A 15,041-nucleotide genomic window follows, 5' to 3' on the forward strand; every position below is an offset into this window, starting at 1 on the left:
AGGGGGTCGTGATGGGTCAGACAAAACTTCGCACCTAACAACAACCCCATTTAAGTCCCAGAGATAAGTCCTTATCATAGATCATACAATTAGACTATGATTCGCATTATAGCACTACAGCATTATTAATTATTTCTATTTATTTTTATATAGTAGAAACTCATTTGAGACAGTGAGAGTTGTATTAGCTGTGGGAGCTTCTGATCATCCCAATGCAGTAATTCAGATTTGTTTCAATGGGCCTCTCCTTGTTTGTTGTTTATTACTCTGTTGGAGTGTGCAGACTTCCAGCAGTGCTTCAGGAGGTAGCACAATAAAGAGATCCAAAGCAAATCTATTCAGAATCCTACTGTGGCTTACTCGCAGGAAAGTGTTGTTACCATTGCCATATGATTCACATTTTCAATGAAGAATGATGCATCTACTGCAGATGGTTGATATCCCAAAATGGGATCCCAAAATCCCATTATGGAAACAATTCCCTATGCAGTCTCATGGAAATGAATGGGAAATGCTCAAGAAGGGCCCTTAAGTAACACTCATGTATTTCAATGGTGCTGGCCCACCCAGTCTATTATGTCGGCGGGTCCAGTGATCACAGACTCCAATTCTTCAGAACAGCTCTTTTTATTTAGCAACTCCAGCAACAAACTACAACTACTGAACAGGGAAAAACAGGCAAACTCATGCACTTTTATACCTTTCAGGCAACCAGCTCCTGCCTCTGATAGGCTCTAAGCACAGCAATCTGATTGGCCCTTAAGCAGAGCAATCCGATTGGCTCTGGCAGAGTGATCAGGTACCTTGATTGGTTAGTTCCTTGGCTAGCAGAGAACGCTCATTTGCATCTGTGTCCAAATGCCCACAGACATAACACCCCTCCCCCCTAAGATAGGCACCCACCAAGTTACAAACAAAGTCCCCCAGGTATTTGGGTGCAGTAAGGTGCCTGGTGGAGCGCCTCAGTTCAGGAGCGGCTGGGGGAGGCATCAGAACTGCCTCTTCTTGGGGTGATGTTGGAGGTGGCGTGGCTGGTGTCTCTGGCATCTCCTGGGTTGTCTGCACCTCTGGTGCTGGTTCCGGGTTGCTCCCCATGGGGTTGTCGTCTAGCTTGCTGTCATCAGGTTCAGCTGGCGTGTTGGTGAGTTGAGGTGAGGCTGTGTTGAGGGCAGGAAGGTGGTCCCGCAGCTGGTCGATGTGGTGATGTAGCAGGTTTCCACCTTGGTCTGTACTTCATATGACGCCAGTCCAGTTTTCCGTGGAATCGTAGCCGGAATCCAGCAGGGACCCAACGCGGAGTTGCAGACGTACACGGCTCGACTTGCGAAGGAGCGCGGGGTCTGATCGGCCTCTCTGATGGGAGGCCAGATTGTGGTGACGTCTGGGTTCAGACGGTCCAGGATAGGCGACGTCCCATTAAGTATTCAGCTGGGCTTCGGCCGGTGGCTGACAATGGGGTGCTGTGCTGGTGGAACAGCCACTCTGCAAGTCTCTGATGCCAGCTTCCATGCACTATCCTTCTGAATGCGTCTTTGGTTGATCGCACCATCCGTTCAGCTTGTCCATTGGTGGATGGAAGGAATGGGGCAGCAGGCTCTAGGTGAAGGCACAGAATTCCTCAGAGACAAACTGAGCCCCGTTGTCTGAGACCAGTGTCCGTGTGATGCAAAAAGAGACCTCAGGACATTGATGACAGTCTTGGAAGGCATCAAGGACACAGGAGCCACTTCCAGCCACTTTGAATATGAGTCCACGACTAACAGGAACATTTGACCCTGGAAAGGGCCAGCAAAATCCAGATGAACCTGTGACCAAGCGGTTCTAGTTAACTTTCATGCCTGTATTGGAGCCTGCGGTATCTCTGGGCGATTTTTCTGTCACGTGCCGCAGAGCTTGACCCAGTTCTCTATGTCCTTGTCGATGCCCGACCACCACACATAGCTGCCTGCCAGAGCCTTCACGTGGACAATTCCGAGGTGGCTGACATGCAAAGCTACCAACACCCAAGATTAGAGCTTAGGGAGCACCACTACACAATTCCCCCACAGTAGGCAGCCCTTGTGGGCAGACAGTTCGTACTGCCTTGTGGTGAATGGGTCAAAAACAGCTGAAGGCTTGTCCTTCAGCCACCCCCCCCCCCCCACACACACACACACCCAGTTCAAGACACAGTTGACAATGATGTCTCAGACAGACGCGGCAGCGATGCCAGAGGCATGAAGCGGCCGATCAGGTAGCTCCTCCAGCAGTAGGATGCAATGTGTAGGTGAGGGGTCAGTGCCAATCTCCAGGAGTGGCAGGCGACTGAGGGCATCCGCATGGCCCATGGACTTGCCCGGATGGAACTGCAGAGTGAACTGGTATCCATTCAAGAAGATAGACCTCCTCAAGCATCCTAGGTGACAGGATTTGAGGTGTCTGCTTGTCCGGGGTGAAGAGCCCCCGAAGCGGTTTAGGGTCTGCAAAACGGCCTGCCAAACAACAAATCATGGAATTTTTTCACCCCGGCCACGATGGACAGGGCCTCCTTGTCGATCTGCGCAAAGTTGCGTTCAGGAGCCGATAATATGCGGGAATAGAAGGTGATGGGAGCTTCCCGGCCATCAGGGTACCGACGACTCAGAATGTCTCCGATGCCGTAGGGTGAGGCATCGCATGCCAAGGTCAGCGGCAGGGCCTCTGAGTAGTGCACTAAGATGCTGTCTGATGATAGCAGGAGTTCGACGGCCTCGAATGCAGCTTGGTGTTGCCTGGTCCAGGACCATGGCTTGCTTTTGACCAGCAAACGGTGCAGAGGTTCTGCCATGGATGCTTTGTTCAGCAGGAACACATGATAAAAGTTCAGGAGCCTGAGGAAATCCTGTAGCTCAGTCTGTGAATGAGGTGCAGGGGCTTGCTTGATTGCCTGGACCTTGGATTGTGTGGGGTGGATACCTGACGCATCCATGAGGAACCCCAGGAATTCAACTGCAGGAACTCCCAGTTGACATTTCTCCTTCTTGACTCGGAGGCCTGCACCATGGAACTTGGACTGGGAAGCTAGCTCTTCTTCCGACGACCCACAGATCAGCATGTCATCAAAATATAGAGCCACCACAGGCAGCCCTGGCAGGAGGTCCTCCATCAAGATTTGGAAAATTCCGGGGGCTGTGCTGATTCCGAATTGTAACTGTTTGACCCAGAATGCGCCCTGATGCATTACATTAGTTTGTGCAACTGCGGAAGTCTCACTAAATGGAAGCTGTTGGTATGCCTGGGTAAGGTCAAGCTTTGAGAAGACCTTGCCTCCTGCGAGTGATGCCAGAAGGTGGTGGACCACAGGAACCAGGTACGCATGTTGTTGTAGGGCCTTGTTGATGGTGCATTTATAATCTGCACAGATGTGGATGCTCCCGTCAGCCTTCACGATAGGGGTTTCCCATTTGGCATGCGGCACTGGTTCCAGGACACTTTGGTTAATTAGGCAGTCTAACTGCTCCTCTATGCGTGGCTTGAGAGCGAAGGGCACTCGGCGTGCCTTCAGACGAATCGGCTGAACTGCTGGGTCGAGATCAAAGGAGATCAGCGGGCCCGTGTAGCAGCCAAGTGTGCCGTCGAATACGGCCCAGAACGCATGGAAGGCCTCAAGTGGTGAGGGCTGTAGGCGATGGATGCCAGAGATGATGATGCTCAGCTGGGCAAACCATTCAAGACCCAGCAGGCTGATGTGGCAGCCCTCAACGATGACCAGCCGTAATGCCTTGGTGATGGACTTGTGTTGCACCCGGAAATTGCCGATGCCAATGACAGGGACATGGTTCCCCTGGAAGTGAGTCAATCGCAGCCCAAGGGATTGCAGGCATGGGACTCACTGGAGACGGAGCTTATTGAGGGTCTCCTTCGAGATGATGGGGACGGAAGACCCAGAGTCCAGTTCCATACTACAGGGAGCTCCTTCTATATTTTGACTGTCACACGGATCTTCTGTTGTAAACCACCCTGAGCTCTCGGGGAGGGCGGTATATAAATATAATAATAATAATAAAATAATATCAGTTGATTGGATTGTGGTGGGTTGTGATTCTTGGTGAAGAGCATTCAGTTCTGAGTCTGAGCCGAGGTGCCAGTCGTTGCACTGGAACATGGTGCGGTTAGACATTTTTCTTTGTTCTTTCCGTGCTTGACCTTGGCGGGCCTGGAACCGGTTGCCTCTTGGGTGCTCCAAATCTTCTGAGTTGGACTGGCAGGCCCTGGTGATGTGGCCACTTTTGCCACAGAGCTTGCACTGTGCCTCGCAGAAACGGCACGTCTTCCTCGGGTGCGGGCCACCACAGCTGGCGCAGGGAGTTGGCTGTTGTTTCCGGTCCCCACGTCTCTCAAACGAGGAGGGTCGAACCTCATCAATCTCCTCTTCAGATGTGGTGGCCTCACAGTTGGTGTCGTTGGCATGGACCGGGGCTGTTCTCGGGCGGAGTCCGGCAGATGTGCGAGCCTGGCGGACAGCCTTGGTGTTGGCTGTGGCTGCCTCGGGTGCAAGTGCCTCATCGAGGGCTTTCTGGAATGTCAAGTCCCAATCTGAGAACTGGTGTCTTTGAGTCCGCTCATCTCGCAGGCCACACACAAGATGATCTCTCAGCATCTGCTCGACATTCCCAAATGCACAGTGGGGAGCGGCCAGTCGCAAGGCTGCCACGAACTCAGTGACAGATTCTCCCTCGAGCTGGCTTTGGCAGTAGAAAGCGTCACGACGGGTGATCTCTGCCGGCTGAGGGTCGAAATGGTCTTGGAGCTTCTTGACAATTACCTCGTATGTGGCCTCTCTTGGCTTGACCGGAGCAAGTAGGCCCCAGGCAAGGGCAAACAAGCAGCTGCACTTCTTTGCAGGATCGATGATGCTTCGAAGAAGCACTCTACTCTGGCGACGTAGGACTCCCAATCCTCAGCATCATCAGAAGGGCTCGAACTTTGGCGCGGTGGCCATGGCGTGCTTGTGATTGGCTGGCAGTTGGTGACCAATCAGCGGCCTGTGTGGCTTAAGGCGCTGCAGCAAGCACAGAAATGGCTGGACCCAGTCTCTCTGGGGTGGCGTCCAAGCCACGAGATCCAGCGAGCTGAGCCCAATCTCCCTGGGCGGCACTCAGTGGAGTTGCTCCAGCGGTCCTGGCTGAGGCACCACAAGGTTCTCCCTTGTCGAGAGGCAAGAGCTGGAACTGCGCTCAACTGCCTGGTCCCTTGTCAGCAGGCACCAGGCGCAGCTGGGGTAGGTCCACCAGTGGCTTTGGCTGGACCGTTGCTTCCCCGGGCAGGCTGCCTCGGACAGCAATCCGATCCTCGTTGCCAGTATTAAGTCTGCGGGTCCAGTGATCACAAACTCCAAGTTTTTTATTTAGCAACTCCAGCAACAGACTACAACGACTGAACAGGAAAAAACAGGCAAACTCATGTACTTTTATACCTTTCAGGCAGCCAGCTGATGCCTCTGATTGGCTCTAAGCAGAGCAATCCAATTGGCCCCTAATGTTCCCCAGCCCATGATTGCATTTTTCATTTGCCTCTAGGACAGTGGTCCCCAACCTTTTTATCACCGGGGACCACTCAATGCCAGGGACCACTCACTGGGGACCACTCAACGCCTTTTACTGAGGCCCGGTTGGGGGGATAGTTTACTCCTCTACTCTCAACCACTGCCCTAACGCTCTCTGATCGCTATGGTAATGTTTAAACATCCCTTCAAAATAAGATACAGACACGCCACAACAATGAACATAAGGAACATTTTGTTTTCATGGAAATTTTAACTCATGACAATGACAAATCAATGGGAACCCTGAGCTTGTTTCTCTGCAACGAGATAGTCCCATCTGGGAGGGATGGGAGACAATGACACCCAAAGTGTGTTGTAAAGGGCCGGGGGGGATGAAGTAAAGGGCCGGGGGGGGGGGGAGAAGGCGTCCTTCGGGGCCCACCTCCAATTAGTCGAAAGACCACATGTGGTCCGCAGCCCACAGGTTGGGGATCGCTACTCTAGGACTTAGAAAGTTGGCTGCCTTCTTCAAGCAGAAGTTTTCCTACTAAAGGCAGAGCTCTGCCCATTAACATGTGCCCTGAGAATGTTTGTTCCCCCGCAGCTCTAAAATATGCAGCAGCAGATGAAGCTCTGGGAGATTAATTCCCCCCTCCCCCCCCGCCACTTGATCCACATCCCACATCAAACCATAGGCACAATGCAGAGCTCCACTTACTTGCCATTATTAAAGATGACGGAGCAGTTGGGCCAACAGTCATGGTTGACCATGCAGAGGCTGGGGAAGATGCCGACCCCTACCGCCTGCAGGCCCCGCTGGTCGCTCAGTGTGAACCCGTTGCAGCTGATCTGTGCCACAAAACACAAGGGCAGAAGAAGTTACAGTGGAGGACTTTGGGATGCCCTTGAGCACAACCCCTTGTGAAACAGCTCTGTCAGCCGACAGCCTCATCCCAGGTGTTGTGTGCAGGAACCCCGGCCTTGGGGCTGCCATGGGCAGGCTGCTTGTAGCTCCCTGGCGGTGATGAGAGCTCTGCAGGCGCCCCAGTGAGGTTAGGGGGGGGGATGCTGTGGCTAGAAACTCTCAGGCAGTGCTGAAGATTCCTTAGGTAAAGGTAAAGGTATCCCCTGTGCAAGCACCTGGTCATGTCTGACCCTTGGGGTGACGCCCTCTAGCGTTTTCATGGCAGACTCAGTACGGGGTGGTTTGCCAGTGCCTTCCCCAGTCATTACCGTTTACCCCCCAGCAAGCTGGGTACTCATTTCACCGACCTTGGAAGGATGGAAGGCTGAGTCAACCTTGAGCCGGCTGCTGTGATTGAACTCCCAGCCTCACGGGCAGAGCTTTCAGACGGCTGCCTTACCACAAGAGGCTCTTGAAGATTCCTTACCTGGACCTATAATGGTACGTCTGCTGTGGGCCTTTTGGTGAAGGGGGACATCTGTGGTGCTACTGTATTTTATACATTCTTCACTTAAAATTGTCAGCCACCATGAGCCACAAAGGAAAGGTACTTTCAGGAATAAAAACAGCAATCAGGGATGTCCACAGCCAGACCAGCCCAGCATTTCTGAGTTGTCAAGGAGCGGACAGGTGGAAAGAGCGGCCTCTAGCTAGGCCAGGGTCACCCTTAGCTGAGTCACACCATGCTGAGCCTCTGGGGAGGGCGGTATAGAAGTATGATAAATAAATAAATAAATAAATAAATAAATAAATAAATAAATAAATAAATAAATGCCAGGCCTATGGCCATCAATAGCTTGCTTAGGTCTATTGATGGGGGCTGTCTTAGAGAGATGTACTTGGGATCTTGCTCAAGTCTACTCAAGCACTCTTACTCCCAGGAAAAGCCCCCAGCCATGACCTCCCAGGCCAACGTACCACACCCAGGATGTGAGAAATGTACTGCATGCCAAACTGCTTGCTGTTGGGCGGCCAAAACTCCAGAAAGCTCTCCAGGTCGATCCGCAGCTCCTTCTTCTCCTCGTCTCCAAAATGTTCCACGTGGTTCTGCAGTTCATCTATGGAGACCAAACTGCCCTCCATCAGCCCTCCACCTTCTCTCTCGATTCTCCACAAGATTTGGGCAGCCAGCCTAGGAGGCCAAAAAACAGGATGGGGAGCTGAAGATGTCTTTATGATATGCCCTTAGTCAATTTAGTCAATTTGTAATAAGTGACCAACTATTTTAGAGCCAGTTTGGTGCAGCGGTTAGGAGTGCGGACTTCTAATCTGGCATGCCAGGTTCGATTTTGCGCTCCCCCACATGCAGCCAGCTGGGTGACTTTGGGCTCGCCACAGCACTGATAAAACTGTTCTGACCGAGCAGGAAACTCAGGGCTCTCTCAGCCTCACCCACCCCACAGGGTGTCTGTTGTGGGGAGAGGAAAGGGAAGGCGACTGTAAGCCGCTTTGAGCCTCCTTCGGGTAGAGAAAAGCGGCATATAAGAACCAACTCTTCTTCTTCCTCTTCTTCTTCAGAAATATCAGGGCTCTCTCAGCCTCCCCTCCCTCACAGGGTGTCTGTTGTGAGGAGAGGAAAGGGAAGGCGACTAAGCCCCTTTGAGCCTCCTTTGGGTAGGGAAAAGCAGCATATAAGAACCAAGTCTTCTTCTTCTTAATGTTATGGGGCTGCAAGGTAAAAGAACACTCTTAAAAACGCACTGTGATTCTGGTAGATTTCTACTGTATTGGATTCAAAAGAAAATACTAAAGATGAGCTTTCATTCTTACAATAAGAAATTAAATTGTAAGTTATTTTATCCCACTCTTTCCAGTGTTCGGAAAGCAAAACAGGTAATGAAGTGCTGGAAAGGCAAAAAGAGGTTTGTTCAGAAGGCAGTTGATGTGCCAGATGGCAGTAGAGCGCTGAGGGTCAACAGGCCCTCAAGGAAGCTTCCTGGACGCGTGTGTGAGAGCATGCGTCTGCCTCATCCCCAAGTGAAAAGCCCACATCCATTTGGCTGAGGGAAGCCATAACAAGGATGGGCTGGGTTGCTAAATCTCTCCCCACTGGCCGTTGTTTTCGGGGCTTCGGGGGCAGCAGAGAGCTTCCCAGGTCCTCTGCAACTTAGCCACCGAGAATAGCAGTGACCTCTCCTGGCTTTCCACAGAGCCTGAAAAGCCCAGAGAGAGAGAGAGAGAGAGAAAGCACAGTCAGAGGCCCAGGAAGGAGAGGGACCTCTCTGGTCAGAAATGGTTTGCTTAAGGGTTTGCAGGGCCTGTATCCTCAGAGCCTGCTTAAGGACTTGTGAGGCCCTAGCACAACTCTGGTGCTGGAGAAGACTCTTGCAAGTCCTTTGGAACAAACTGGTCAGTCCTACAGGAGATCAGCCCTGACTGCTCCTTAGAAGGCCAGATCCTGAAGATGAAACTCAAATACTTTGGCCACCTCATGAGACGGAAGGACTCCCTGGAGAAGAGCCTAATGCTGGGAGCAATTGAGGGCAAAAGAAGAAGGGGACGACAGAGAATGAGGTGGCTGGATGGAGTCACTGAAGCAGTAGGTGCAAACTTAAATGGACTCCGGGGAATGGTAGAGGACAGGAAGGCCTGGAGGATCATTGTCCATGGGGGCACAATGGGTTGGACATGACTTCACACCTAACAACAAGCACAGCACAATAGTGGCAGGAGCAACCAGACAAGGGGCAGAGGGACACACACACCCCGCCAATGGAAAGGGGTGTCACTCCAAATGTCCTGAAAGAGGGAAAAGGGGAAGGAGGGAGGATACAGCCTTGATTCATGGGAAGAAAGGCACAGTGCAGGGCCCACAGCATGTGTCACATGGAGAAACCAGCCCTGCTACGGGTGCCCCATGGGAGCATGACCCAGGGAGCAGCCCAGTGGCTGCCCACCTCAGGGAGGACTGCCCACCTCCCAGAGATTGTCCAGCATTCCCACTGACCCATGGGGAGAGGTGCTGGGCTCTACAGCGCTAGACACGACTGTGCCCCCCCCCCAAGGCCCTGCTCCTGCACTCCCCAAACTGGAGCTGCCAATCCTCCCAACCAGAAGAGTGGGCCACCCTCTGACCCTTCCCCGAGACCACAACGGCTGTCCTGGCTGGAGAGGCAGACTGAGGAGGCCCTGGGCAGGCTCCTACCGAGGGGCTGGGGGCCGTTTGGGGGGCTGTGCCAAGACCCCTCCTGGCCCCTCTGCAGAGCTTGCCTTGCGGGGTCCCTGAGGCTCACCGGATGTTTTCGTTGGGTGCCTTCCCCTGCTTCTTGATGGCCGAGCACTCGCTCTTGTGATGCGTCCAGCCGTCCTTCTGGCAGGTCCGGTCGCAGTAGTGGGCAAACTTGCACTGGCCGCAGCGGTGAAGCTTCTCGTGCCGCTTGAAGCAAGTGTGGCAGACAAGGTGGGTGAGGCTGGGGAGAGGGAGGCAGCACCTGAGACAGCCGGACACGGCCGGAGCACTGGGGCCCAGAAGCCAGAACAAGCTTCCCAGGCAGGACGGAGAGGAAACACCATGCCCACCACAGACCGGCCATTCCACGGGCTGCAGGGCAGAGAAGCCAGGAGAGGAGTTTCTGAGAGGCTTTTCGGGGCTGGCCCTGAGGCAATGGCCCGTGCCACCTCCCCTTCCCTCCCCCCGCAGCTGAGCCCTTTCCTCGCACCCTCCTCCAGCTTCTCCATCCTTGCTGCAGGGGTGCAGCCTGGCTGCAGCAGATGTTGCTGAGACACCGGGCGATGACGACCCACCTCTGGGGCAGGGAGGGCCCGCAAGCACCCCAGCCACTGCAAGGCACATGAAGGCAACTGACTCAGGTAGAGCCTGGCCTGGGCCTTCCAAAAGGACTACCCTTTCCCCTGGGGAGCTGGCCTGCAGAGTGCCACCTCCATGGGAACCAGTTCCTTTTCTGGCAGCACTGGCTGAGGTGAGGGGACATTGCTCCAGGAGCTGTCCATGGGTAGGGGGTGGGGAGGCCATCCACCAGCCAGGCCAGGGAGGCCAGGCAGATTTGAGGGCTTGCAGGGCTGACCAGCCGCCAAGCAGCCTCTCTGCCTATGTTGCCGTCACCACTGACAAATGGGTATCCCACCCACAAGAACGTCTTTGATTTATTCTGTAAGGAAGGTCATGGCAACCACACTGCTGTAATGAATCCAGTAAATGCCTGCTCTTTTCCATCATATCTAGTGCCCCCCGCCCCCCCTTTCTTTCCTTTATGGATGACACAGAATCTGATGTTTTAATAAAACCACCAGATAAAAATGTCTGTCTCTTTCCATGTGAGACAGGTGAGACGCTCTCTGACAGGTGAGACGCTCTCTGCCAGGCTTTAAGGATCCCCAGTCATTGGTACAAATGTTTAAGACTTGGAAGAGAAATAATGTTTGCTCACATTTATTTATTTGGCACATTTCTGGCCTTCCAAAGTCCACCAGGCTGGTTAACAAATTAAAAAATACATAAAATCATCACCTTTTAAAACCACCCCAACAATTTGAAATTAAAGTGATCAAAAATCGGTCAAGGACTGGCCAGGAGCCCACCCGCTGGGGGAAATGCTCCCGAATTCCTAGGCTCCTGGCGCCCTGCAAGTAGCTGGCCCAGCCCTGGCACAGGCGGCAGGAGCTGGGCTGGTTTCTCTCAGCTGTCAAGCGAATGGGGCTCCCCTCCATATATGGCCACGGAGAACAACAGGCCCCGCCAACCCTCCATCCATCGGGGCAGCCCTGCCAAATCCGGGAGCTCAGCCCCTTCGACTCCTTGGCCCTGCCCGGGCTCCTGGGACAGTCTGGCCCTTCCAGGCAAACGAGCCAGCAGTGGGCAGGGCAGGGTGGGCCAGCCAGGGAGGCCAGGTCTGGAGAAGAGAGCGGTGGGTTCAGCCGTCTACCTGCCTCCCGGCCTCCTTTCACACAGCCTTCGCTAGCCTCTTTCCCGGTAAGAGAGCACAGCAGGAGTGCATGCCGGAGGGAACGGGCAGACTAGGAAAAAACCGAGTGGATCCATGAACCCCAAATGTCACCAAAGAGCCCGTTTCTGTTGCAAGAGTAAAGTATTGGAGGTCAATATTAAACTGAGCAAGAATAAAAGCATCTTGCCTTCAGTCTCTTTAATATTTCAGAGTAACCATCAAACCCAACCCAGAATGTTTCCTGTTTTCGGTTGTTCTGACCGGGACCGGCCCAGAAAGCAGCAGATCTTCATTGCCCCCAGAGAAGGGGTGCCCATGTGATCACAGGAGGCGTGCCGCTGGGGGCCCCTCCCTCGGGGACACCGAGGACCGGCCATCGCTGTGCAAGTTATCTCACACAAACAACTGGGGTGAAGAATAATCGCACTGCGGAAGATCAGTTAACCGAAATGTCTGCAATTTCTTTTCTATTTGAAGCAATGGTTCTCTAAGCAACCAGTCTTATGAATGCATAAGACTCTTCAAGCAAATCAATAAAAATAGAAGTAAATCAGCGCCTTTGTTATCTTGACTCCGGTCCATTCCATGGGATTTTCCTTCTGCATGAGCCCCATGAAGATCGCTAGCCTCAGCCATCTCTGGGGAAGCTACAAAGAGGATCCATGCTGGCAGCAGCTGGGGCTCAGGGGGCCAAGCGGAGGTTCCCCTTCCTGGGCCAGGAACCCTGGGAGGCAGCAGGGGTGTTAAAGGAAAGGCGAACATGGGCTCTACCTGGGAAGCCTGAGCCGGGTGGATTCCGGCCGGGAGGGCGTTTGGGAGTCTTTGAGGGCACAGGGCTCCGAAAGGGCACTTCAGTTGCCTGCCCAGGCACACCTTCCAAAGGACCCAGCTCAGGAGCACAGCAAGGGCACCTCCCACCAGAAGCCTCTCTGGTACTAGGCAACTCTCCAGGGACTGGACAGCACTCCCTCTGGGCCCCACCCCCATCCCTGGGGGGGGGAAGAAACCCCAGGACTCTGCCCCCCGCGAGGTGCACCTCAGGACTGACCGGCCTCTTCGGCCCTGCCTGCTAGCAAGAGAACCCCCTCCCCCCTGCAGCCGCCTGCATGGGCCCAGCCAGTTAGTCTTTGTGCCCAAGGGCCAACCTTCCCCCGGGCAGCTTCACAAAGAGAAACAGCTGAGAAGATGCCACCGTCTGGTGCTTTGGCTGGGGTAGCCAGGTGGGTCAGGCGGGGGGTAGGACTACTAACCCCCCCGTGGTTAAAACTTTATGGGGAAGCCACGTATCCAAACAGATGTGCAAACCAAAGGCCCCTTTCTCCAGCTGTCCCCCACTGGGCTCAGCCTTTCATGGGGAGAAGCCGCTCCAGTTTGCCTGGCTCCACATCTCTGGCATTTCTGTTCTGAGTGCTTCCCCAAAATGCCCTGGCTGCAGCTGAAGAAGCAACTGAGCCAGCAGAGTCCAGTTCAGCAGCCACTGAGGTCCTGGGGGAAGCCAGCAGGTTCTGGACCCTGCTCTTCAAGGGTCTGCATGCACAGCAGGGCTGCCCATCTTCCCCCAGGAGGCCAGGCCCAGCCTCCCCTCCAGGTGCAGGTGGCAGGGTTGCGCTTACCTGTCAAAGACCACGGCAGCGTAAGCCCGCTCTGCAAAGAGGACATCTCCTGCCCACTGCTCCTTCACGGCCTTCAAGCCCCGGCCTCTGCCGGGCAAGCTGACGAGCTCCACTGTCTCCATGTCTCGCTGGGGCTCCTCGAGCACGCCCTCGCTCGCCACGCCAAGGGCTCCAAGTGGGCTGAGGATCTTATCACGGCTGATACTTAAATGCCTTCCAGCTCCCAGATCCACCGGGGCAAGGTCTCCCTAGGGGAGGGGGCTGGCTCTGCCCGGCCAGGGTTCGTTTCCCCGGGAGACAATGAAGCCAAGCAGCGTTAGGGGGTGAACTGCCCTCCCACCGGCTTCCCCTCTCCAAGCAAGCAGGGAGAGCAAGGAGGCTTCTGGAAAGGGGTATTTTTAGAAGGCAAGTGCTTCTGTCTGTCAGGGGCCGACAGCTGAGCCAGAGCTTAAGTGGCCCAGGAGATACGCGGCATACCACGCGAGGGGGGGGGGTTGCCCTTCAAAAAGAAAGCGAACAATGCCACAGTTGTTTGACACGCAGTGCAAGTCATGTGCCACAGAGACCTTGGGCTGAAAACACAAAAGCCCTGTGGGCCAAGGCCCAGCTGCTTGCAAAGGGGTCTGGCCACAGACCAAATGGGTTCTTGTTATGCTCACCTTGAATTCTTCTCAAAGCCAAACTGGGAGGCTCAGAATTCTGGATGGATGAAATAAACTCCATGTTCAGGGGCAGTTTGCCCCTGAAAATCAACTGGTAGGCAGACACTAGGGGGAAGACTGTGGCTCTCTCTCAGTCATTTCCTTCGAGAAATCCTGCTAAACCCTGAGGAAGCAGACCGCTGGCTTTAGAGGAGGGTTACTTGTGATACAGAAACATGGCCGTTTCCAGAACAAAATATCCCAGCAATTTGGAGCTTTTAACTCAAAATCGGCTTCTCAGAGGCACAGATACCCCTGGATCAAGCAACTATAATGGTTCCCAGAGAGCATAACAATGCTGCCCCACCCCGCCCAACAGCCACATCACACTGGTTTGCAGGGCAGGTGGGAGCACTCTTTATCTTGTACTTTGCACGGACAGCCCTACAGAAACAACGGAGAGACCCTGTGATAGAATGAGCATAAAATCTGGACCCAAAGAGTAAGAGTCCATTTAGTCAAAGAATCCTACACCCTGCCTGATGCTGGATCAGCCTCAAGCATCCAGGAAAAGTACCTGCATGGCTGCTGATCAGACTCCCAGTGAGGGGGAGCTCCCCACCTCCTTTGGCAGCAGATTCCACTGCTGAACACTCTGACTGTGACATCCCCCCCCCCCCCCGATATCTAGCCACCTGCGGGTCCTCTCCTCTGCTGCCAGCACCAACCATTCCCTGCCCTCCTCCAAGTGACCACCTTTCAACGACTTAGCCCAGCATCTCGTCTTCCACAAGAGCCAACCAGTTCCCCCTGGTTGGAAACAGCTTTCCACGGCAGTCAAGAGTGGCAGCTTCTAAGCTGGTGAGCCCAATTTGATTCCCTGCTCCTCCTCCACGTGCAGGGTGACCTTGGGCTTGCCACAGCACTGATGCAGCTGTTTGCACAGAAGCTCCTCAGCCCCACCTACTGCACAGGGTGTCTGTTGTGGGGAGAGGACAGGAATGTGATCGTCAGCCTCTCTGAGACTCCTTCAGGCAGTGAACAGCAGGGTATAAAAAAACAGCTTCTTCTCTGGCAAACTCACAGCGGGGCATAAAGGCAGAGACCTTCCCTGATGCTGCCTCTGAATGTGGAGGTTCCCCATAGGTCACTGTGCCACGAATCTATCTAACCCCGTTTCTGTAGCCGTTTATACCTGGCCATCACTGCATCCTCTGGTAGCAAATTCCTCATTTTAATCACTCTGTGTGAAGAAGTATTTCCTCTTGTCTGTCCGGAGCTTCACTTGCTGCCCTTGAGTTCTAGTCATTTGGAAGAGGGTGAAAAATGTCTCTCTCCACCTCTGTCCCCCCTCCCCCCAACCCTTAGTCATTTCTTTTGGAAACTGAAAACTCCTGGACTCTTCAGCCCTTCCTC

General features: G+C 53.9%; 1 protein-coding gene across 2 annotated transcripts in view; it reads right to left on the bottom strand.

The window, feature by feature from the left end:
* The window catches only part of SMYD1 (SET and MYND domain containing 1), a 30,966-nt gene extending 16,708 nt beyond the window's left edge, over nucleotides 1–14,258 (bottom strand). For both annotated transcript variants that reach the window (XM_077304736.1, XM_077304734.1), the window contains exons 1-4: nucleotides 12,985–14,258; nucleotides 9,701–9,877; nucleotides 7,386–7,599; nucleotides 6,222–6,352 (exon numbers count right to left, since the gene is read on the bottom strand). In XM_077304736.1, coding sequence (XP_077160851.1) covers nucleotides 6,222–6,352; nucleotides 7,386–7,599; nucleotides 9,701–9,877; nucleotides 12,985–13,106 — 644 coding nt within the window. In that variant the 5' untranslated portion in view covers nucleotides 13,107–14,258. The remainder of the gene's footprint in view (nucleotides 1–6,221; nucleotides 6,353–7,385; nucleotides 7,600–9,700; nucleotides 9,878–12,984) is intronic.
* Between the last annotated feature and the right edge of the window lie 783 nt (nucleotides 14,259–15,041).

The sequence above is a fragment of the Paroedura picta genome, chromosome 11, assembly GCF_049243985.1.
Source record: "Paroedura picta isolate Pp20150507F chromosome 11, Ppicta_v3.0, whole genome shotgun sequence".
NCBI lineage: Eukaryota > Metazoa > Chordata > Lepidosauria > Squamata > Gekkonidae > Paroedura > Paroedura picta.